Below are 24,007 nucleotides of genomic sequence, written 5' to 3' on the forward strand. Positions count from 1 at the left end.
ACCCCAAAGATACTGATGTACTGAAATGCTAGGACACCTGCACACCAATATTCATAGCAGCAATGTCCACAATAGCCAAACTTAGAAGGAGCCACAACGTCCTTTGATAGATGAATGGATAAAGAAGATGTGGTATATTACTCATCCGTTAGAAAGGATGAATACCCACCATTTGCTTTGACATGGATGGAACTGGAGGCTATTATGCTGAATGAAGTAAGTCAATCAGAGAAGGATAATCATCATATGGTTTCACTCATACATGGAATATAAGAAATAGTGAAATGGATTATAAGGGAGGGAAGGAAACTGAGTGGGAAAAATTAGAGAGTAAGACAAACCATGAGAAACTCTTAACTGTGGGAAACAAACATAGGGTTGTGGAAGGGGTGGTTGGTGGGGGGAATGGGGTAACTGGATGATGGGCACTGAGGAGGGCACTTGATGGGATGAGCACTGGGTGTTATAATATGTTGGCAAATTAAATTTAAATTTAAAAAAATAAGTACTCCAGTTTGAGAAATAAATTATATGTCACCTTTTTAAAAATTTAAATTTTTCTCTGCTAAAAATGAATTAAAATCCTCAGACCTGATACTGTCTTATGCTTCTGCTTCCTTGGGCATCCATGACACAACACTATAGTTTCTTGAACTATATAAAGTATAGTTTGAGGGATCCCTGGGTGGCTTAGCAGTTTAGCGTCTGCCTTTGGCCCAGGGTGCAATCCTGGAGTCCCGGGACCGAGTCCCAAGTCGGCCTCCTGGCATGGGGCCTGCTTCTCCCTCTGCCTGTCTCTCTCTCTCTCTCTTTCTCTGCCTATCATGAATAAACTAATAAGTAAATCTTTTAAAAAAATATAGTTTGAAGTATACATATGTTTCTCCAATTACCTGGTGTCTGCAGGACCAGCAGAAGTTTGCATTTAAAGGTCAGAGGTTATGATCCCTTACTGCAGAAGTTTCCCAGGAAGCCATCCAAGTCATGAGCCCAACACTAGCACCACCAAACCCATTGGCTCTCAGAGATATCACCTGTGGTGTAGGAGTTTATCAATCCAGCAGTGAGTCTTTTAAAACACTATAAAATTATCGGAAGCATGATGCAATATTATCAGAAAGTTTCAAAATAAATCACAAACATAAAGCAACTCATCCTTTTGGCATGTTAATTCCAGTCTTTGCACACCCATCATCATTTACAAGGCTACTATCCCGGTACAAAAACCATCTATACCCTAGGTGGTTTTGTTTTGTTTTTTTGTTTTTTTTTTTTCATTTCACTTTAAATAGGAAATAAAGATTTCTCATATTAATGCTTAATTTTTGTACTTATTTTTAATGATTGAAAATATCTTTTTGTGCTTATAGGTTATAATTTAATACACTATTTCCTCATTGTTTTAATATTTGGCAGTTATAAGCAAGACTTTAAGAAACACCTTTACATATAAATACTTCGATTATATTGTCATTCCAATAAACACCCAGGAATTTGAATTGGAGGCTAAAGAGTACACATACATATTTATATAATTTCACTATATACAGCCACATTGTTGTCTAAAAGAGGAAACCATGCCCACCCTGTCTAAGGGACTCTGGGAATGACAAATATTCTTAGAAACTGAGCGTCTATAAGGTATGGTTGAAAGAGCATAAGCTTTGGAATTATTAAAACCTGTAAGCCAAATCCTACTACACCACTTACTAATTATGTGTCCTCAGAAAGTAAAGCAACCTCTCTTAGCATCACTTTCCTCATTAGAAAATGGAAATTATAGTACATATTTCATAATAACAGCAACTGCCATTTGTTGAACATATATTCCACACGCATTCTTCATTTAATTCAGTCTCTAGGCTTATTATAAGAATCAAATGGAGTATCTTATGTAAAACAGCTAGCACATTGTAGGTAATCAATAACATGCAGGGACCCTTTCTTTCTATGGAATAGAAATGAACATTTATCATAGTTTCAAAAGTGAACTCTCTCTTGTTGAGGGGTCAGCTGCCTCCCATAAGCATGAAGACTTGGCCTGAGGCTGGGATTTCAGAGGCAAGTGTGCCTACAGGTACCATCAGATCCCCTTTTGGTTACCAGTGAAGAATTGCCAAGGTGAGTGAGGCTTTGAGTGAGTGAAGCTACCCACTCCTTACACACCTAAGTTAGTGGACTATTATCACTGACTATGGTTAGCTCTACCTTCTCCTCCTTAAAAGCCTATGCCAGCAACATTATTGGGCCCTCGATGACCCTCCAATGGCAAAAGGTTGAGATCTCTGTTACCCTTATCAGCAGTACAAGGAGTAAAGTTCCTCTTCTTGGACAGCTGTGGTTTCATCTCCTCCCTTATGAATAAAATGGGTATAAACACTCAGAATCTCCTTCCTTCTGCCTCAGGTCAATCTTGCCTTTCTTTGTGTTACTTTTGCTTCCTCTGGTCTAAATGTATCAAAGGAGGAAGGCATGATCCTTGATGGCACTCAGATACCATCACCTTTCCCCTTCCTTCTTTCTCCAAGCTCCAAGAAATATCAGAGGAACTATGAGCAGCCCATAAAGCACTGTCCTTAACTCTACTTTCATCTCTAGCCTCTACTCCCCATAGTTTGATATCATATCTATAGGAGTAGAGCCTAGAGAGCAATAAAACTAGACTGGTGTTTAGTGCTTGCAAATGAACCACCCTGTTATTTTAGGGTCTTCTTGCAACATTCATCAGTCACATTCCAGGTGACTCTCCTCTCCTCAACTCCCAAATCCCCTCAGGAAAAGCATCATAATTCAGCAGCAAGGAAAAATGAATGACAATTTCTCCATTCGCAGAATGTCCATTAATTCTTCCCTCCCTCTTTCTCTCTTCCTATTTTTAGGATCTAGTTTTCCTGCTGCTTGATTCCTCAGAGTTCGACCAAACACTCTATACTGTCACACTCTATACCTTTGTTCATGCAAGTCCCTTCACTTACAATGTCCTTCCAGAAAATGGCAGAATTTACCATTATTTTCTCACAATTTCTTATCACATTATGCATGCTCTATCATGGCATTTACCCATTACAGGATTCAGTTGGGTGTGTATATGTTTGTCTCTCCACTAGACAGGAAGCTTCCTGGGACTCTCTTATTCATCTTTTTTTTTTCTTACAGTGTCTCAAAATGTGTCTTATGCAATTCAATAAATATTTAATATCCTTGAGGTATCTCAATGATATCTAGTATCCTTCATGAGTTTCCTGAACTGGTAATGTCCCCCTATCCATATTCTTTGCTTTAATTGAAATAGGAGGAGACTATATTCTTAAGAGCTTCTCTTCTGTAGTTCCTTAATCCTTGTATATCTCAGATTTATATTTTCAGTGCCTGCCATAGTACTTAACACATAATGCATGCTCAAGAAATAGTTACTAAAATAAACTGAAGTATTGCAAATAAATATCAAGTATATACTATGCATAGGTCATGTGTAGGTCACAGATTCTTTCCATAGAGCAACCCTTCATATTGGTTCTCTACCTCTAGTTCTCAGCCTTTCCTCAACCTATGATCCTAGGAATAAAAACTCTGGACTCCACTTAGCCCCTATTTTAAGATAAATTTCTCATTTCCCAATTCTAGTTCTTTCCCTGTCCTAGAAAATCTCCTGCAGATATACCTCTCAGATCTTTCGTGCCCCCTTCAATCACCTTTTTCTTCACCTTCAAACTGGCTTCAGCTCATCTTCCCAAGATCAGGAATTCTTCTCTTGGAAGAATTCTTCTCTTGGGATCCTCCTCCTGCCTCTCTAGGGATCAACTTCATGCCAACCATTCATATTAGTGCACCTACACAAGTTTTCAGGTCAAAGATCTACCCTTTTTCTTTCTGGATCAGAAGGACAGAGGCCAGACTGAGTGGAAGAGAGCCTTCCTCTTACACAATATGCAAGTAGGATTTTGTAGAGAACTTTGCTTTATGACTGGAGACATTATCATGGAGGGAATGGTGAACATTTCCCCAAAGACACCCATGAGACTCTGTAGGTTGAAACCTCCCCCACTGGCCCCTCAAATTGTTCATTGCACTACCTATTTGAAAACAGAAAATAGGATCTTCCAAATAGGGTTGACTTCTTCCATTCTGATCTCAGGAGGAAGGTAATTCTTCTAGAAAGTTCCCTGAGGTGAATTTCAGTTTCCAAAGCTACTTTCCTTTTAAATCCCTCTGGCAATTCTGGACTTTCTCTTGCTCACTTCCCTTGTCTAAGAAGTTTCAGAAGGACAGAGACCAGACTATGACAGGGGCTTCCAGTTTAGAAGTAAAAGTAGGGAACGAGAAATAGAGGATTAGACCAATGAAGCCAATTTTTCTAGAAGATAAAATTACTGCAGAGAAGGAACTCATTTTGATTTTACAGTTGACATTTTCTTTCTTCTTCTCCAGAGTTACCCTTTCCATATTGTGTACTTTAGCCTTGAGTGGGGAGATGGCCCCCAAAACTACCTTTGAATTGGATTTCAAGTTCACCCAGAGTGTCTGACCTATGACTCTCTTAGATATGCGAGAACAAAGTACTGACCACTGCTTGAAGGCCTGGAACTGGGCTACAGAACATCACCATTCCACTCACAGGGCATGATCTTGTGCTTGATCAAGCAGTGAGGGCAAAAAAAAAAAAAAAAAAAAAAAAAAAGCAGTGAGGGCATAGATAAGGTCCGTACACAGGCAGAGTTCCACATTCTCTGACATGTGTTTGGCAGGACCTGAGTGGTACTGGGGCCAACTGGTAAAGTAACACACAAGTTTCATGGCTACACCTGGATGGGAAGACCAGGGATGAGGAATCGGGAGTCTTTGAAACCTGGCATCTCCATGCCCTGGGTCTCTTTCATGGTCTTCTTGGGGAAGATCCCCAGAAATACTGTGGGGATGCCAGTTCTTGCTCTGGATTTAAGGCTAGAGATGTGAGGAAGGCATAAGATGGGCCAGCTTGATGAGGTAAGACTATAAGCCAAACCCTCTTCTCAAGGACCTGGGAATGGAGTGAGAACAAATAAATAGAGGATAAAAATGGCCCCTGGAGTCCCTGAAGATTTCTAACTTCTGAAGAGTTAGTGATGGATCCTGTCTAAACTAGCCCATTCTATTGCTACCTTAATCCTACACCCTGGCAAGGATCATTTTGATCCTCAGCAGACCTCACTCCCATCTTCTATTCAAAGGAATGAGGATGTGAGGGCCATGGCAGAGTGAAGTAGAGGTAGCTCTCCGTTTCTTTCTCTCTCTCTCTCTCTCTCTCTCCACATCCCCTTCTCATTTTTCTTTCTTTCCTTCTTTCTTTCTTTCTTTCTTCTCTCTTTTTCTTTTTCTCTTCTTCTTTTTTTTTTTTTGTAATAACTTTGAATGTCCTTTGGGAGATGGAAGATGACAACGCAAACTCCTCAGATTTTCAAATATCGAGGTCAACTGATGGTGGAAACACCCTTATCAGATAAAAAGACACTCATGACACATTTCAGCCACTGCTGCAGCAACACAGCCAGACCTGTAAAAACACTAGCAATGATTCCGTGACTTAGCTGGGGGCTTCCCAGGGAAGCTGCAAGCCCATGGCTCTGCTGGATAATTATCATTATCATTAGCCCATTCAGCTCCCAGGAATTCCCGCAAATGATTTTCCTCTGCACAGCCTGTGCCTAAACCACCCCTGGTGAGGAGGGGATCTTGGTGCTGGATTCTCCCTCACCTAGTAAGTGGTGAACTAGAAAGAGTATGGGCCTGGGGAAGATATTATTACACCTGAAGTGTGGTTCTTCCACTTCCAGGGGCAGGATGCTGGATACTTTATCACATGTCTCCGACTTCCATTTGCTTACTGATGAAAATGGAAGGAGTAAAACCTACTTCAAAATTTTGTTGCAAGGATGTAGTGAGGTAACTGAAGGGACATACACTCAGAACTAAATAAATGTCTCTTAATTAAACCATTGGCCCATACACCTGGTGTAGTGACTACGGCTCCAAATGACTGCATACTTACCTCTCACCAATTACCTTAAGTCAAGCTCCAGTCCATCTACTTTTGTCTATGATCTACTACATGTCCAGTGAGAGCAACAACCATTACTTGCAGAGGCCCAGAATGCTTCAGAGCCTGTAAGGCAGCTGCTCAGCAACTCTCACTGCTTGTGAATCACAGCTATTCAGGCCTGTTCCAGATGGTGTGGTGTCAGGTAGTGGATCTGAACAGAGAGTAGCATTAGTTCTTCCTCTAGAGCAGCTGACATTGGGCAAGATATGGGTGATGAGAAAGGGGAGAGATAAAGGGAACACGGGGTTGTGAAAACATTTTTATTAGTTAAAATATTGCAGAGAGAAGCAATGGAACACAGAGTGGAACCTACAGAAGCAGTGCACTGGAGTAGATATATTCAGGGAATGCCTGACTTCCTGGAACACACCTCTGGGCCTTTAAAACCTGTATTTTGTTCCTTTAGCACTTTCTAGCAACCCACAGAGAACCTCACTCCTTGAATTCCAGTATCATAGCATGTGAAAAGGCAGAGCACAACAGTCTGAAAAAGTAGCAGCCTAATGGGGGTACATGCCAGGACAAGAGCGAAATGGCATGGAAACTCCGAACCAATCCTTAGCCTCTTTTTTTTTTTTTTTTTTTTTTTGCATCTCTTTAATTTAAATTCAATTTGCCAACATATAGTATAACACCCAGTGCTCATCCCATCGGGTGCCCTTAGCCTCTTGAAGCTGGGGCTGGATCCCTGCTCCCTGCTCCTTGCTGGAGAGGACCCCCATGGGTATAGAAAAGAGGGGAAAGGGCTAGGGTCTGTGTGATTTAGCAGCTAAAAGCAGCATGCCCCATCATGGCTGCAGCTCAGCACAAATGCCTGGGCCCAGGACTCTCTACATAAGGGCTGGGCCTAGACGGGCCTCATTATCTCTGTGAAGAGGGAACAGCTGCAGAAGGATGTACCAGAAATCCAGCCTAGGACCTGCTTCCAGGTCTACTTTTGTCCATTCCCGAGCCCTGCCCCACACAGCCTATTTTGTTGTCAGAGCCCTCACCTGCTGTAGCCAAGTTCAGAGAACTCATTACAGAGCAAATCTTCTCAACAAGATAATATTCTTCTGAACATGTTTTTGAATGGCACACAGAAGCAGGCCTTGATCAAAACTTCTACCAGGATGGTGTGAAGAGCAGATTTTGAGATTTCTGGTGACATTTGCATACTAAGAGCAGAGTCAGAGTGGAGCTAAGAAAGGGGGAAGCCAAGAGCTCACCTACTGTTGGTTGGCTCTAAATTCTGGATTTAGGGGTCAGATACACAGGGGTCTTTCATTTCTATTTAGGTCTTTCAGCTATGATTATGAACCTAGGAAAATGTCCAGAGTTCTAGAGCAGATGCTCCACAGGGAACAAAGGCTATGCATCTATCTGGAGTTGAGTTTCTGGGGGAGCCCAGCGGAGGGCTGGTCAACAGCAGAGGAGCCCTGCCAGCAGAGCCCTCTACCTCAAATATCGTAGGTCTCTCCTCCGCTAAAACCCGTTATGGGGCCCCTTGACTGGAGAATCAAGTCCAGACATTTAGCAAGACCCTTCCCATCTGGCCACAACCCACCTTGGATGCCTCATTTCCTGCTATCCTCTCAGGTGCCTTGTGTCCAGCCAGTTGAGATATCCTGCCACTCGCTGTTTACACAAATTCTCCAGCCTCTTTGCTGTTCTTATGCTGATTTCTGCATGAGATCCCTTTTCTAACTTTTTCTACTCAGTGAGTCCCTCCTGCATATAGTTCAAGATGAAATCTAGCATGCTTTCCTTTGTGATACCTTCCTCTTTCCTGCCACTCTCGGGCACCATTCACTGTAACAGCACTTATGTCACTTGTATCATCATGAATTTGGTGGTATATAATTGCTAAGCACTTGTTGTCAGAAGACATGTCAGATCTGGGGACTTAAAGAGAATAATAAAGTCTCTTTCCTCTAGATCATAATTGAGTGGGGGAGACAGATGTGCGATGAGTAAAATACAGTGCATTGTGTAGTGCAATGTCAGAGGTACAAAGTGCTGTGGGAGGAGGAAAGGAGCAGTAATTACCTCTCATAGCTGTTGAGAGGGTAGGCAGAGGAGATGCAAAAAGATGTCAAGGACCAGGGAAGATTTTACTTACACAAAGACATTTCAATAAATACTTTATGAACAAATGAATGATATTTCATAAGTAGTGATGACATAAGAAATAAAAGCTCTAGAATACTTTTACAAGTATAACCCAAACATAGACTAGGGTCCATGTGGCCACTTTCTGCATGAATTACATTTAAAAACCACATTAAAAACCACCCAGGATCCCTGGGTGGCGCAGCGGTTTGGCGCCTGCCTTTGGCCCAGGGCGTGATCCTGGAGACCCGGGATTGAGTCCCACGTCGGGCTCCCAGGTGCGCATGGGGCCTGCTTCTCCCTCTGCCTGTGTCTCTGCCTCTCTCTCTCTCTCTCTGTGACTATCATAAATAAATTTAAAAAAAAACACATTATATCTGCCAAAAATAATTTAAAAGGAATTCCAATCTTTTTTGTCTCTTGCAGAACATTAAAAAGTCTCTAATCTGTGGGGTCTAGGGTGGCTCAGTCAGTTGAGTGTCCATCTGACTCTTAATTTTAGCTCAGGCCATGATCTCAGGGTCTTGGATAAGCCCCTCACGGGCTCTGTGCTCAGGGGAAAATCTGCCTGAAATTCTCTCCATCTCCCTTCATCCCTCCCTCTACTCGTGTCCTCTAAATCAATCTCTCAATTTTTAAAAAACATCCTAATTTTTAAGTATATGCAACTTTTCTCAAAATCTTCCTCCTACATGCTCCCCCAGATATGTTGGTGTGGAACATCTCCCCCAAGAAATTCCAAATTCTAAGTTTCTATTTTCGTCTCCCCCACCTATAATTTCTATTCTTTCTTTCTTCCCTGTTGCCTTCCAGCTCTTTTTTTATAAATTTATTTTTTATTGGTGTTCAATTTGCCAACATATAGAATAACACCCAGTGCTCATCCCCATCAAGTGCCCTTCCAGCTTTTTAAAAATCTCATTTACTCCTCCTCTTTTTACCTTTTTTGACCTAGTGGCCTCTCTCTTTCTCTCTCTCTCTCTCTCTCTCTCTCTTTCCTTCTCCAGTCCCTCAGTCTGTATACATATAACATAAATAAGAAACAGGAATCAGACAGACAAGATCTTTATTAGTGTGATGGGGACAGAGTGGGAAGGTGGGAAACAATCACACATTAATAAATCTTGTCCCCATCCTACAATGATAGACAAGGTGGAATAGACCATAAGCTGTGGAGAGCTGCTCTTGGTTGCTAGTTTCTAGAATCCAGGAGCAGAGAATTTCTAGCTTTGGCTTTACCAATACCTTATGTTGCTCCAGTGGCTGAGGACAGTCCCTGCTGATGAATTTCAGCTTACTCATGAGAGTTTCTAGCAATCATATCTCCATCTCAAGATCTTTGCACTCTATAGTTGCAGCCGACCACCAGAGCATGAATAGAGGTGATACTGAGGCAGGAACAGTGGCTGACAGGGCAGGGATGAGAATGCAGGTGAATTGGGGCTGAACTGAGCTCCCTTCTCTCTGACCAAAAAAAGGCCATATCTCGCATAAAAAGAAACACAACGGAAAGAAAAAGGAATGGCCAAAGTGCAGACATTACCCAACTCCTTAAGATCAACTTCATTATGGGTTGGTGGAGGGGAATGATGCCAACAGTGTAGAAAAATGGATACCTCCATCCATCACCACCACCCGCACACATCTGGGTTGAGAATTCTTTGCATCTTTCTTTCCAGGTATGTCCTTCTAATTACATTTCTTGAAACAAGTTTGAACTCCAGAGCGATACCAGTTTTTAACTCCATAAAGGCAGCATTACTGCATTAGAAGAAACCACTGCAGATGATTGTTCATAACCTATTATGGAATGTGAGTTCAGCTACTGGGCTTACTTCAGACAGGAAACATGCTCAAGAGCAATATGTTGTACTTGCTAGAAAATTCCTAGTGTGCCAACGCCATGCCTCATTTGTAATTGTGTGCCCCCATGGCTAACATGTAGCAGAGTTTATTATATAACAACAGAATTAAAAAATGTTTAATGCACAGTTTTGGATCTGATTTTAACACTACCTGTATGATAACAGGTCTGTGCCTCTCCTTCTTATACTGTAAAATGAGACTGGGTTTCAAAACTCAAAAACTTTCAGGACCAGGCAGGTGAATTGTATATGCGAACAGCTTGAGACCATCTGTATTAAGCAGGGAGGAATGGGGCCTGTGAAAATACCAGAAACTATTCATTAAAAATGTGCTACTCCCTTCAAGAAAAACTACCATTTTCTGATCTGTTTCCTCAGAGAGCCAGTTTGAAACATTCTCTAAGGTTACTTTTTTCTTCTTTAATATTCTTGAGTTAGAGACTACTCTGTTTCACATTCTTTTCTAAGAACGGAGTGAAAATTGTCTTGGAAGTGCCAGTGCTGGGAGGACTGGTCACCTCTACGAGAGTACCTCGTGTAGGTACTACTGTGTCCTTAATGTCTGTGCTGTGCATCCTCACTCAGAAACCTTTGCTCCATGTCCTTTCCTATTGGTGAATTAACATATCCCCCAAAGAGCTATTGCTAACTTTCAATTTAGAAGAAACTACTATAAGCAGAACACAAAGAAGACATTTGGAAGGAACAGTAAGGATTTTTGGAGATTCTTGATTTATTAGTTGCAGGAAGTAAGACTAGTGTATAGAAGGGTCAGACTAGTCCAAAATGCTTCTGTCAGCCCAGAGAAACAGTAGGGCAACCCCAGAGTCCTGCTGGGAGGGAGGAGACAGCGGCCTCTTGCTAGTCTAGGCAGAGGGGGCAAAGCCCATCTTGTTGTTGGCAAGGTCGTAGATAGTATAATATTCCTTGAGGAAGACATCTCCCAGAGTCCACAGGGGCTGCCCAGTGGGGGAGGGCAGGTAAGTGGCCTCAATCCCAAGTGTGCAGTAGCCATTGTTCTGAAAATACAAAGAACATGAGGATATAACCAGGTGAATGGAAAGGCCTTTTCCCACAGGAACTTCCCACCCTATATTCCATGACACCCATAGGGTCTCTGGCCTCTTGTTCACCCTCAGCCCTGCCACTGATGACTTCCCATAGGTGCCCAGAAGTGAGCTGGGACACAGAACGGCACTTTGAGCCATCCAATCCCATATCCATGGAGACTAGAATGCATACGTACGTTGAAGACATAAGCAGAGGGAGGCAGAGGTAAAGGTGACCCGCTGATGACAAAGGTGATGGTGGGCATGCTCTGTATGGAGTTGCAGTTGACCACAAACTGAGAGAGAAGAGAAGCGGAACTGTAGAGTGCCATTGGACTGCGGGCCCAGACTAAGGTCCTGATTTCCCCTTTCCCAGTGAGACTATCTTCCTGACCTTCCAGCAGAGGTTGGTTGAGAGCATGGAAGGTAAAACCCAATTCACAGGCACAACACGGACCAGATGCTTCCACTTTCCTGGGCCTCCTTGGACACATCTCAGCTCCAAGATTTTGGTTGTATTTATATGGCCATAATGAGTTAGGCTCATTTCAGATCACAGGATTCTACTGCCAGAATGTACCACTTACAGAGAAGCATGGGCACACGCTGTGGAACTGTGCTTTTGAAAATTCATACCCACGCTTGTGTGCACCTGTCAATGTACTACACACACACACACACATACACACACACCCTGAAGAACCAAGATTTAGTCTGACTATACTAGACTCTTGCATGCAGGGGGAGCAAACTACAGAAGTGTATATAAGGGGATCTGGGGTAGGCACAGGAGCCTGCTCAGAGCAAAAGCCAAAGAAGAACTCCTAAACAAGAAAAAAACCCAAGTGGAATGGACAAATGGAATATGTCTGGCTCTGTTGCATATAGTCAAATGACAGTGGCCACATCAAGGTGAGATGTACTCTTAGGACCTGGAAAGGAACAGCCACCTCTCCTGACAGCCATTCAGCCCATACTCAGAATTAGAGTTGGTATTTCTACCTTTCTTTACCCCTCCTTGCCTGAAAGGCATGTTGTATCCCCACCTGATCTGTCCTACCAGAGGCTCAGGTCCCTGCCCAAATCCCTCCTCCTGTGCTATGGCTGTGTGGATGTACAGAGAAACCCTTGGCTTCTGGTTACTCACATCACCATTCTGAGCCTCCTGGGCTCCAGTTTCTTGCAGGAAGGAGCCCATGAACTGCTGGGGAACAGCTAGCACATAGGTCCCTGTATCCACAATGGCCTGGCAGCCCTGGGAGCACAAACCAGTGGCCTGATTATTGACGAGGAACCTGAGGGGAACACCAATAGAAGAGAATTAGGTGCCTGTGCCACAAACATGTCCATATCCCCTCTAATTGCCCTAAACTTGCAGCTTCAACATTCTGCCTTCTCCAGGAAACCAGGCCACCCCACGACATAGCTGTCCATGTAATGTTTTGTGTTTTCTTGTTCTGGTAACCCCTTCAGCTCTGACTGAAAGCTCTGAAGAGGCAAGACTGTGTCTTATCTTCTTTAATCTACCTACACGAGGCATGGCACACAGTGTCAAAAGCTGCCAGATGTTAATCACTTCATAAACACACTTTGTGCACCTACTATATGCAAGACACTCTTATAACTATTATGGTGATACAAGGAGGACTAATTACATTATCTGTTTTTAAAGAGTACATTCTAATAGGCATGAGACTACACTGTATATTAAGTCATGACTTATCGCTGTACCTGGTGATTGCCATAATACGGTTCTTTGTGATTCACTCCCTGATTCCTCATTCAGCTTTTTCTGCAGCTCTACCCTTCCTCTTCAGTCCATGTATGTTTTGAGTACTGTTGGTGGATCAAGGCACTTGGATATAATGGTGAACAAAAACAGACATGGCAGTGTGGTGGAACTGTCAGACACTTAATAGAAATGCACAATCAAACACAGGGTTTGATTGTAACCATGGTGAGTTCCATGAAAAAACTAAAGAGGCCAGAGAAGGAGGGACTTGATCTACTGTGGGAGTGAGAAGTAGTCGGTCAGACAAGGATTTTTCAGAGAAGAGATGCTTAAAGGGTGAGTGCCATTGTTCCAAGTGACAAGACCCCTCTATTCCAGGCACAGAAAACTACTTGCCAGATATTCAACTGCTTATCTCCCTGTCTATTCATGCACATTGGGCTGGTGTCCCTGTGGCTACCCTGAAATGAGGAGATACAAGTTGGGATACACGCCAGTAATACTATGGGACTGAAAGAGAGATTGGGCCCCTAAGAGACCTTTTCGAGGGAGAGAGGACTTCATCTGGGCTCAGAAGGATGCACCCAGGACATGAGGGGGGCACTTCAGGTGATATAGTCAAAAGAGAAGCAGCAAGAGAGTCATGGCAAGGTGTAAGGACATGGTGAAGTCTGTGCTGCACATCAGGAAGTGGTGGGAAGGCTGTTCCTGTAGGAAGTGCCCTGCTGTTATATATGGTCTTGAGTATAGGCCAAAGAAGTGTATCTTTAATTGGCAGTGATGGAGATTTCCTGAAGGCCTGGAGTGTAGAAGTAACTGAGTCATAGTCCTGAGCTATGGGATCAGATATCTCTGGGCTCAAATTTGGAAATTTGTGAAATGTATGACTTTGGATAAGTTACTTAACCTCTGAGCCCTGATTTCTTTATCTGTGCAATGAAATATACTACTGACCACCTTATAGTGCTGCAGTGAAATACACATACAATAATATATATAAAATATTTAGCACAGTATCTGGCACATAGAAAACATCGATGACAGCTATTACTCTTACTTATGAAGGACTTGGTAAAGATTGTGCTACTTGAGATAATGAAGCTTCAGGGAACAAAGACATGGGTTCACAGAAGTCTAGGAATGACCAACCTGCTGGCATGACAAGGCTCAATGACAAGTCAAAAAGTTTAGTCTAGAGCTAGATGTCAGAGTCTACTGAGCTCCTGGAATAATGAGCATGAGGATTTGCTGATTCTTTATGAAGTTTGTGCCAATGCAAGAACAGGAAATATTGTCACACTGGAGGAACACCCTAGGGGTATCCACAATCCATAGGAATTTTCCTCTGTACTTACTCATCGATGGCAACCTGCCAGTACATTTCCCGAGTGACTGGAGCCCAGACGATCTCACCAGAATAAAACTGTGTGTCCACACCTCCCAGGATGAGCTCTCCACCATACTCATAGGTTGGTTGGCTGGGGAGAAAAGGAGAAGAGCACAAGTTCTTCCCATAACTCACATAGTTTCAGGCAGCTCCTCCCTCCGCTTTAACTATCCCTCTGTCTTTCAGACACAGAGGAACCACAGCACAAGGGGTATCATCCTCTGACCTGCTCTCAGACTCTACCAGGCTCAAGGCACAAGGGAGAAGAGGCTCCTCAGAGGAACACCCAGAATATCAGAGAACTGGAAACACAGACTATTCCCATAAAAGAGGAGTTGGAATTGGAAACTAGGCCTGTGAAAACAAACTATCAAAGCATTCCAGAGAAACTCTCCTGGGGTCAGAGTGAGAACAAGAAGAAATACCTCAGGACCTCAGGGAGCACCTGGGATGGGGCCTGACAGAGAGAGAGAGAGAGAGAGAGAGATCTAGTGTGCAGTCAAGAGGATGCTCCTGCCATGCTCAGGTTGGTAATTAGACAGTGTTAAAGGGATTCAGACCACTTCTGTTCCCTATCCTAGGCCTGCTGGTCATTGAAGAACTCAGGTACCCTGAGTATCATGTGATTAGGAAGAAGAATCAGTACAGTTTGCCATAAAAGCTCAAAGCCAGGGGCACCTGGGTGGCTCAGTGGCTAAGCATCTACCTTTGGCTCAGGTCGTGACCCCAGGGTCCTGGGATCGAGTTCTGCATCAGGCTCTCTGCAAGGAGCCTCCTTCTCCCTCTGCCTGTGTCTCTGCCTCTCTCTGTGTGTCTCTCATGAATAAATAAATAAAATATTTTTTAAAAAGCTCAAAGCCAGTAGAGTAGGAAAAGTGTTAGATTTGTGCTCAAGATGTTTGCATTTGAGTCATGGCTTCATACCTACCAGACCTTGCTCAATTTTGAACACCTGTTTGAGCCTGCATTTCATCTGTGGAAAAATGAAGCTAATAACAAGATTTTTGAGATGTCATGTGAAGTAATAACTACAAGACCTCTTTATAGGGTCAGACACATTATAAATATCATTTATTATAGTCCTTTTTATTGTATATTTGTAATTATTTATATTAATAAGTAATCATATACCTTGTTCTAAAGCTTTACGGCTCTGTCAATCAAATACAACAATCTCCACATTTACTAATTAAAACTTGAGGGACTGTAGTTTGTTTTTAAGGAAAGAGTCATCTTATGTCTTTGGCCTGAATTGAAAATTCTTCTAGTTCAGGGACACCTGGGTGGCTCAGTCAGTTGGGTGTCTGCCTTTGGCTCAGGTCGTGATCTCAGGATCCAGGGATCAAGCCCCCTGTTGGGCTTCTCTGCTCAGTGGGGAGTCTGTTTCTCCCTCTCCCTCTGTCCCTTCTCCTGCTCATACTCTCTTTCTGTCTCTCTCTCTCTCTCTGTCAAATGCATAAATAAAATCTTTTTATAAAACCCCTCTAGTGAAAAAAATATAATCCCTTCAAAAATGTAATTATGAGGGATCCCTGGGTGGCGCAGCGGTTTGGTGCCTGCCTTTGGCCCAGGGCATGATCCTGGAGACCCGGGATCGAATCCCGCATCGGGCTCCCGGTGCATGGAGCCTGCTTCTCCCTCTGCCTGTGTCTCTGCCTCTCTCTCTCTCTCTCTCTGTATCTGTCATAAATAAATAAAATATTAAAAAAATGTAATTATGAATTTTCAGAAATACATGTAATGCAGGTAGCAGGTTATACTCATTGTGTCAGGATATGTTAAAACCTCAGCCTTGTCTGATGTTGATTTGCTGAAAGCCCCCACAACACCTAATTTGCTAAGACCTACCCAGGACCCGTATGCTCACCGAGAGAAGTAGAAGCTGAAGATGGGCTGGGTGAGCTGGCCCTGCTGCACCATGCTCTGCATGACTGTGGGGCTATCCCCAACGGCCAGGTTGGGGTAGGCCATTCCCAGGATACCATCAAAATTTGCATAGTAGAAGGGGTTGCTGGGTTCAATCTCACTCAGACCAAATTCCTGGTTATTGATGACGATATTCTGAACCTGGGAAAGCAGAAAGAAAATTCAGGTGGACAGATCCTTCCCAGACTTAAGTGCACAGGGATAGACTCTATACTTTTCTAGGGGAGGAAGTTGGCTTTTTTCATGCTTAGCTCAATCATTAGATGGGGTATGGAAGATGAAGGGACAACAGTAACACCCAACCATGTGGGTGTTGGGGAAGCAGAGGCCATTGTGTTCTGGACTTAGAATTTCCACTTCCATAGATAGTGAAAGAACAGTGGCGGGTTTTATATTGAACAATCCATGTGCACAAATGACATAGGAACTGTGGGTGATTGATGTAAAGAAAAGAAAATAGTGAAAGGAGGGTCTTCAAATACCTAGAGTGAAATCATGTGGAAGAGAAAGCAGATGTGCTTCATGTGACTGCAGAGGGCACATTACGACCAAGGAGCAAAGTCACAGGGAAGCACAATGTAAAGAGTCTGCTGCAATCAGGACTGCTTGGGGGAGAGGTGGCAATTTTTGTTTTGGGAGAAAGGTTTAATTACATGGCCTTTGGCATCCTTTCCCACAATTAGCTTCTGGGAATTTGCACCTATTTAGTAATCATGAGACTCTCTGATAGATGAAGGCTCTAGAAAAGGGGAACCAAAGAGCAGACCCACAGAAGTATGAAAACAGCACTTACAGTCACAGTGTCATATCCCAGGAGCACAGTCAGGCTGCCACTTCCATAATATAGTGTATAGGTTTGTCCATTGTTTCTGTAGGTAGAGGAACTGCTGGGGTTGAATGTGTTGTGATTGGCTGCGTAAGATTAGAATGGAATGTTAATGTCAGTACACTTTCCAAAAAACTTGGAGGACATCTACCCTTGATGGCCTAAGACCATCAGACCAAGCCTGAGATTGGGCTTCAGCCTCAAGATCCTTTATGCTGAAAACAATCTGTGGCCCCAGAAAAGTCTGTCCCCTTGGTAAACAGATGCTGCCCCAATCCCTTCCATTTCCTAAGGGATTGCTCAATACAAAAGTGCCAGGAATTGGGGCCAATAAGAGAAAGCTGAGGAAAAAGAACAATGTAGAAAGGAATGGAAGCCTTGGTCTATTTCTGCGGTCTCTCTCCAGAACTGTAGTACTTGTGAAATCTAGACCAAGGCAAGATTTCCAGATGGTCTGAATTTAAGGAGGATGAGATCAAGGGTATGCACCAGGAACTTGGGACTTTGACGCTGAGTTTGTGATCAATTCTGACTCTGCCCCACCCTTTTCTCCTATCTATGGGTGGGTGGTGATGGTGGTATACTCACAGCAGGCCTGGCTCTGGCAGTAGGTGGAGGGCACCCACAGGTTGGAGGAGCCCGTATCAAAGAGGACCAGGAAATTTTGTGGTGGTGTCCCAATGCTGATCTCTCCAAAGTAATAGGACTGCAAAGACAAAAGATTGTCACTCTCATTCAGCTGCCAAGGCTCCTCCTAAAGACGGGGGGAACAAGTTGACTCACTAGAAACCACATTTTTTCCAAAAAATATTCTCCTCTTTCCAGAAGTGCTCCTTCATATCTGGAACCAGATCCCCTCAATATTCCCATTTTTGTCCCTAATTGCAAGATTTTGACTAGGTGAGAATTAGTCTGGCAAGACGATATCTTCTTCCAAAGCTTTTTGTACATTGTATCACGTAATACCTCCATGGATTTATCATTCTGTGCCAGAACATGCAAAGTTGGAGAAGCAATCACTTTTTTCTTCACTCCCAGTGTCCATCCATCCTCCCCGTTTCTCTCTCTCTTTCTCTCTCTCTCTCTCTCTCTCTCTCTCACACACACGCGCGCACACACACACACACACACACACACACCCCTCTTTCTCTTCCAGTGTTAGATATTTCCCCACCATTCTTCTCCTTCTGGTCATGCAGTAGCTAAGGCCCCAGGAAACCTAGAATGAGACGTAGCATGGAAAGCAAAAAGATAACTTCACTGAGACACAGTTTCAGTTCTAAGTGAATTCAGGCCAGCCACGTCACTTACCTGCCTCTTCTTCTACATCTATAGAAAGGGGAAATCCAGGTAGGAAATCCCTAGGGTGGCTTCTAGATCTGACACGCATGTAACACCTCACTAAAGACAGCCTACAGGACACCAGTATGATGAGATGCCCTGAGCAGACACTGCAGCCTAAAGAATGTTCAAATACTTGCTCTGAGTACCAGTGTATGTTTCCAAAAGAGAAGATATATAGCAGCTGGGGCCACTGGAGATTTTGCCTGGCAGCTTTGCACGTGCTCTCCTTCTTTCCCCTGCAGCTCATCACTGGGACTTCCTTCCTGGCCCTCTCAACTGACTTGAATATGTCACTGTGAATCTCTTAACCATATAAAGAGAGCTTTAGAGAGTGAGCCAGTAATGAGAGGAAAGAAGGAAGGAAAGGAAATACTATAGTGTCAAGTGGTACCAACTCAAAATTATCCAGATACTTTCCATAGGAAGGTGAGACATAGGTTTAGTAAAAAGACCAAAATCAGACTAATGGGAGGTCTAAATAGTATCAAGAGTGCTTATTAGCCAAAGGTTATGGACATTACCTCCCCCTTGACTTACATTCAGGTAGTTGGTGAAGGGCTCATAAGCAACAGCATCATTATTGAAAAGATACTTGGCAGCTGGGTCAACCTTTGGGTGGTTCCTCAGGAATGTCTCTAGGACACCCCGCTCTTCCATCACCTGGCGGATGGACTTGCCTTTCTTCAGGATAATTCTGTGGAGAATAGGCAAACAAAAGGAGTGAGCTTCACCTTTTCCATTATAGCAATCCCTTCAATGACCTGATCTGGAGTTTCCAAACCTCCCTAGTCCTCTTAGAAGAGCCTCTTATAAGAAATCCTCCTGGATTTTAGTGAGTTCTGACCACTGCAGTCACTCCAGCATTTCCAGCAGCATTCCTAGCCTGAAAATCCACTACAAGGTATATATGGGGTTTCCTGCTTGCATATTGTTTCCAAGGAATAAATTTCTGTTTATCCAAAGTCCCTCCTATAAACTTGAGACATGAGCCCTGTATCCCTCTTTCTTAGCCAACAAAACACCAACGTACCTTTAAAAACATACACACACACCACACACACACCTACATACACTCATCATCATCTTCATCATCATCATCATCCATTTTAAGTCTTTCGTCCCTGTGGTTTTGGGGTTCATGTACCAAGACACAATCTGCCCGCTTTTCCATGAGATCTGCAGGGGAAGGCCTTTGCTCTTCCCCAGCTTCTGATGCTGCCTTGGGGCTGAATATCACTGTAAAGCTGAATCCCTATACACACCTTTCCACACCCTCTGAGAGGTGTAGGCAAACCAAAACCAAGACCAGGATCTTCATGGTGCTGATTTCTGTGGCCCACAGACACACAGGACACAGTGGCACACCCAAGAGTTGGAACAGACAGAGGGAGATTGAGTCTCTCTTTTATACCCTGATCTCCCTGCACTTTCCCCCTGTTGGCATGTGGGCTTCTTAGCCTTGTACCAGCTTGTGCTCCTACACATCCATGGGTTCTGTTTGTTTTTCCTTCTGGCAAACACCTTGGCCTTTAATGTCCACTCTGCAGTCAATTTAAAAAGTGATTAGTGGCTTTGCTGATGGAATCCAAACGATATGATAACAAATGTGAAATGCACTGGGGACGAAGGATCCTGGTGCCCACATCTACTGGGAAATGGGTGCTGGCAACTTCTGCCAGAACAATCTGTTCTTTGGCTCCAAAGTCCATGTGCTTTCTGGAGATTTACAGTAGACTCTCCACTTCTGATTCCCCTTTTCCCTCCTGTTCCTCTCATCAGACTCATCTATAGTCTTCTGCTGTGATTCTCATAGCCCATGGCACTCTGATCTGTATTTTCTGTTTCTTAGTTCTCAATTAGCCAACATTGATGGAAGGTCTACTCCATCTTAGTGCTTAGTGCTCACTTCTGCACTAAGCTCTGGGGGTACAAAGAAATTTCAGAAATCGTCCTGCACACTCGTTTATTCCATCTTAGTGCTTAGTTCTCACTTCTGCACTAAGCTCTGGGAGTACAAAGAAATTTCAGAAATGTCCTGCACACTCGTTTACTACATAGATGGAAGGAGAAGGCAGAGAGTTACCCCTTTTGAACTCAGCCAGGATTGTGCCCATCAGGTGACTGATGTCTGCGAATGACCAAGAAGGTACCACAAGCATTGATTTGGAGGCTGCAAATAAGGGTAAGTAGGTGAATTCACAAACAGAGGAACATGAATAATGAGGATTGGCTGCACTCGTATTAACTGTTGGAAGATGTACACACAGAATCCCACACCTGCCCACACACAGCTCTGCAGCACTAGTGAGCACGGGTCATCCGTAAAGACAAGCACGGAGAAGGCCGAGAAGGCCGGGGCCGGGGCCCTTTCGCAGAATTCAGCTCAGCCCACAGGATCAAGGTCTGGAAAACAAAAGTTTTCTAAAGGTCAGCTCAGGTGAGCCTCGCTCTCTGGCCTCTTGATAAAGCCTGAGCCATGGCCACAAGAACTGGTTCCAGCAGCAGGTGGGAGCAAGCTTGCTCTGCAAGATTCTTGACCCACCAAGCCTCCATTTCCTTGTCTTCTAAATGGGTATAAATGATCCTGCATAAAGTGTTGTTCAGATCAGCACAGTGCTTGGTAAACAGTAGTCGCTGCTATGATCATTATTACCACTATCACCCAAGCTGCTCTTATTAGTACTGTCAGTGTTCATTATTATAACGATTACTACCATCATTGGCATTTACTACCCAGCCAGGCATCTGGCTTCTAGGTCATGACAGTCTTTGGTGGCGGGAGCAGATCCAGGTTTTGAGGAGTGAGAGGCTTATATGACTTCAGAGGATGTCTTTAAACACACACACACACACACACACACACAAAATTGCAAATTAAAAATTAGATCCAGGGTCCTGGAGGGGGCCTTTTGGGTGAGAACCCCAAAGTTTAAGCTCTGTTAGCTCCAAAGTGAGCCCACCTTTTGGATCTCATACCAGTATGTAAATTAAGTCCTCCGTCATATATTCCTTTTTTAATTAATCAATTAAAATAGTTAAACATAAAAAAAAAAAAAAAACGAGGGATCCCTGAGTGGCGCAGCGGTTTGGCGCCTGCCTTTGGCCCAGGGCGCGATCCTGGAGACCCGGGATCGAATCCCACGTCGGGCTCCCGGTGCATGGAGCCTGCTTCTCCCTCTGCCTGTGTCTCTGCCTCTCTCTCTCTCTGTGTGGCTATCATAAATAAATAAAAATTTAAAAAAATATATTTAAAAAAAAAAACGAAATCATCCTGTAAAGTCAGCATCCTGCCTAATGACTGACACACCATCTAATTACAAGATGATGTGATGGCTCTAGCATCCAAACATGTGTTGAATGATTGAGAGTGATAAGAACAGTATTCATGAAGCAAGCATAGACAAGAAGTGATAGCTCCTGAGGGGATGGAAAAGCTTCAGGGAAGAGGTCACATTTGAGTTAGGATCTTGCAGGACGGTAGATGAGAAAGTGAGGAAAATGGAAAAGCCACTGGAGGCAGAAGCAAAGCCTGAGCAATGGCACCCAGGAGTGCAGTGTGTGTCACAAAGTCAGAGAACACTGTGACTAGTGTGGCCAGAAGAGCAATTCCCAACATTGTTTTTGCAAGCCAAGACCCACTCACAGGACTGGCACTGGGTTTGCTCAGTCCTCCTCATGCCAATTAGCTCTGGAAATTATATTCTTTTTTTCTTTGGAAATTATTTTCTACTCAGGATCCCCTTGCAATGGAAAGGACTGTAAAAATAAAAGGACAAATACCCACCATTTGCTTCGATGTGGATGGAACTGGAGGGTATTATGCTGAGTGAAATAAGTCAATCGGAGAAGGACAAACATTATATGGTCTCATTCATTTGAGGAATATAAAAAATAGTGAAAGGGAATAAAGGGGAAAGGAGAAAAAATAAGTGGGAAATATCAGAAAGGGAGACAGAACATGAAAGACTCCTAACTCTGGGAAACGAACTAGGGGTGGTGGAAGGGGAGGTGGGCAGGGGGTGGGGGTGACTGGGTGACGGGCACTGAGGTGGGCACTTCACGGGATGAGCACTGGGTGTTATTCTATATGTTGGCAAATTGAACACCAATAAAAAATAAATTTATTAAAAATAAAAAAATAAAAGGAAAACTCTTGATTCTACAAAACTACATGAAAGCAGAATATATTCAGCATCCACAGGGTTTTAACTTCTATTCCATCAAACTATTTATTATTATGCCTCATACTGGTGGAGCACACCCTGGAGCACCTGGGTAAACCTTCTGGAGCATAGCACTAGGTGATCACAGGGGCGTGACTGGATGGTGAGGTGGACCTCGTACGTCAGGCCAAGCAACATGAACTTTATTCCTTAAGCAGAAAGGAGTCATTGATTTTTTTTTTTAATCCCAGAAATGACACACTCAATGCCTTCTAGATACCCTATGTACTAGTTTCTAGATTGGAGCCTTTTAGAAGATGTGGTAAAAGAGGCCAGTTTACAAAATAATTCCCTAAGTAAAGTTGTCATGGGCATGAGAGAAGTAACTGGAACTTTGTCATGAATCTACCTTGAAGCCTTTGAGCTATGCACAAATCCAGAGGGTTTCTAATTTCATATATATGATTTAATGCTTCTTTATAGAAACAAATTATTAGAGAGAAACTGGAAGATCTACAGAGGATATGCTTATACAACCTCCACTTATCGCCCTTGGACCAGGCAAATATTTCATTTAACCATTGTAACCAGCTTAGAAGCTGATTTAACTTCCCAATGATCACATAATCAAAGACGGAGCTGGGACTTCAAGCCTGGTTTGCCTGAACTGAACCTGTATCTAAGCCTGGGGTGTTCACGCTCTCTCTGCCTCAATGTGCTCCAGAGTATCAGCTTTAATTATAACGACTGAAATTTATATTCAATTTAATTTTCGGTAGAAAGATAATTCCTTTTTTTTTAAGATTTATTTATTTATTCATGAGAGACAGAGAGAGAGAGAGGCAGAGACACAGGCAGAGGGAGAAGCAGGCTCCATGCCGGGAGCCCGATGTGGGACTCGATTCCGGGTCTCCAGGATCCGCCCTGGGCCAAAGGCAGGCGCCAAACCGCAGAGGCCCCCCCCCCCCCCCTTTGGTCCCACTCTCCTAGTGGTCTGCTGCCTGCATAGAAGAATGCAACCCTGTGTGCTGCTGCCTCCTGGTGGCAACATTCTTAACTTAACAAAGACAGTGTTTGAGAAGCTTTCAGGTGACTCTTAAAAAAACAAATAAGAAAGCTCCTAACATCGTGTCCACAGCTCACTTTCCCATGTGGAGACGACTGGTGCCTGCTCATTAGTCATACCCATTGAGCCTGTGTCCTGTCCCTGTCCACGCACATCCAACCTGCCAACCCTTCCTGGGATTTTTCCATCACCCACCTGTGCCTCTGACCTCTTGTCAATCCCTTAACACTGCAGGCTCTCTTACTGTACTTACCAAGTCTTCTTTGCAGCAAGACATTGTTAGCACATAAGCTCTCTGAATCTGCTTCCTCAGCATGAGATGAGACGTTTGTGACGCACAATCGCTGGATTCTCTCAGAAGTATATGATTTGACTACTTGTCTTCTCTCTCCCACTAGCATTTAAGGTCTTGTAGAAGCCTGGGTCCTGAAATATCACTCACTGTCCTCTGCACAGCAGCTTCCACTCAGAATTATCTACCA

General features: G+C 43.5%; 1 protein-coding gene across 1 annotated transcript; it reads right to left on the reverse strand.

Annotated features, from left to right (window-relative positions):
• Nucleotides 1–10,745: 10,745 nt before the first annotated feature.
• Nucleotides 10,746–19,718, reverse strand: LOC140638167 (pepsin B-like). Its single transcript, XM_072834987.1, has 9 exons — nucleotides 19,559–19,718; nucleotides 18,834–18,990; nucleotides 17,541–17,658; nucleotides 16,920–17,038; nucleotides 16,068–16,267; nucleotides 14,169–14,291; nucleotides 12,229–12,376; nucleotides 11,279–11,377; nucleotides 10,746–11,051 (listed from the first exon to the last, which is right to left on the reverse strand). The coding sequence occupies exons 1-9, from the start codon at nucleotides 19,612–19,614 to the stop codon at nucleotides 10,899–10,901; spliced, it is 1,173 nt and encodes a 390-aa protein (XP_072691088.1). The 5' UTR covers nucleotides 19,615–19,718; the 3' UTR covers nucleotides 10,746–10,898.
• Nucleotides 19,719–24,007: the final 4,289 nt, after the last annotated feature.

Source organism: Canis lupus, chromosome 8 (assembly GCF_048164855.1).
Source record: "Canis lupus baileyi chromosome 8, mCanLup2.hap1, whole genome shotgun sequence".
Lineage (NCBI taxonomy): Eukaryota > Metazoa > Chordata > Mammalia > Carnivora > Canidae > Canis > Canis lupus.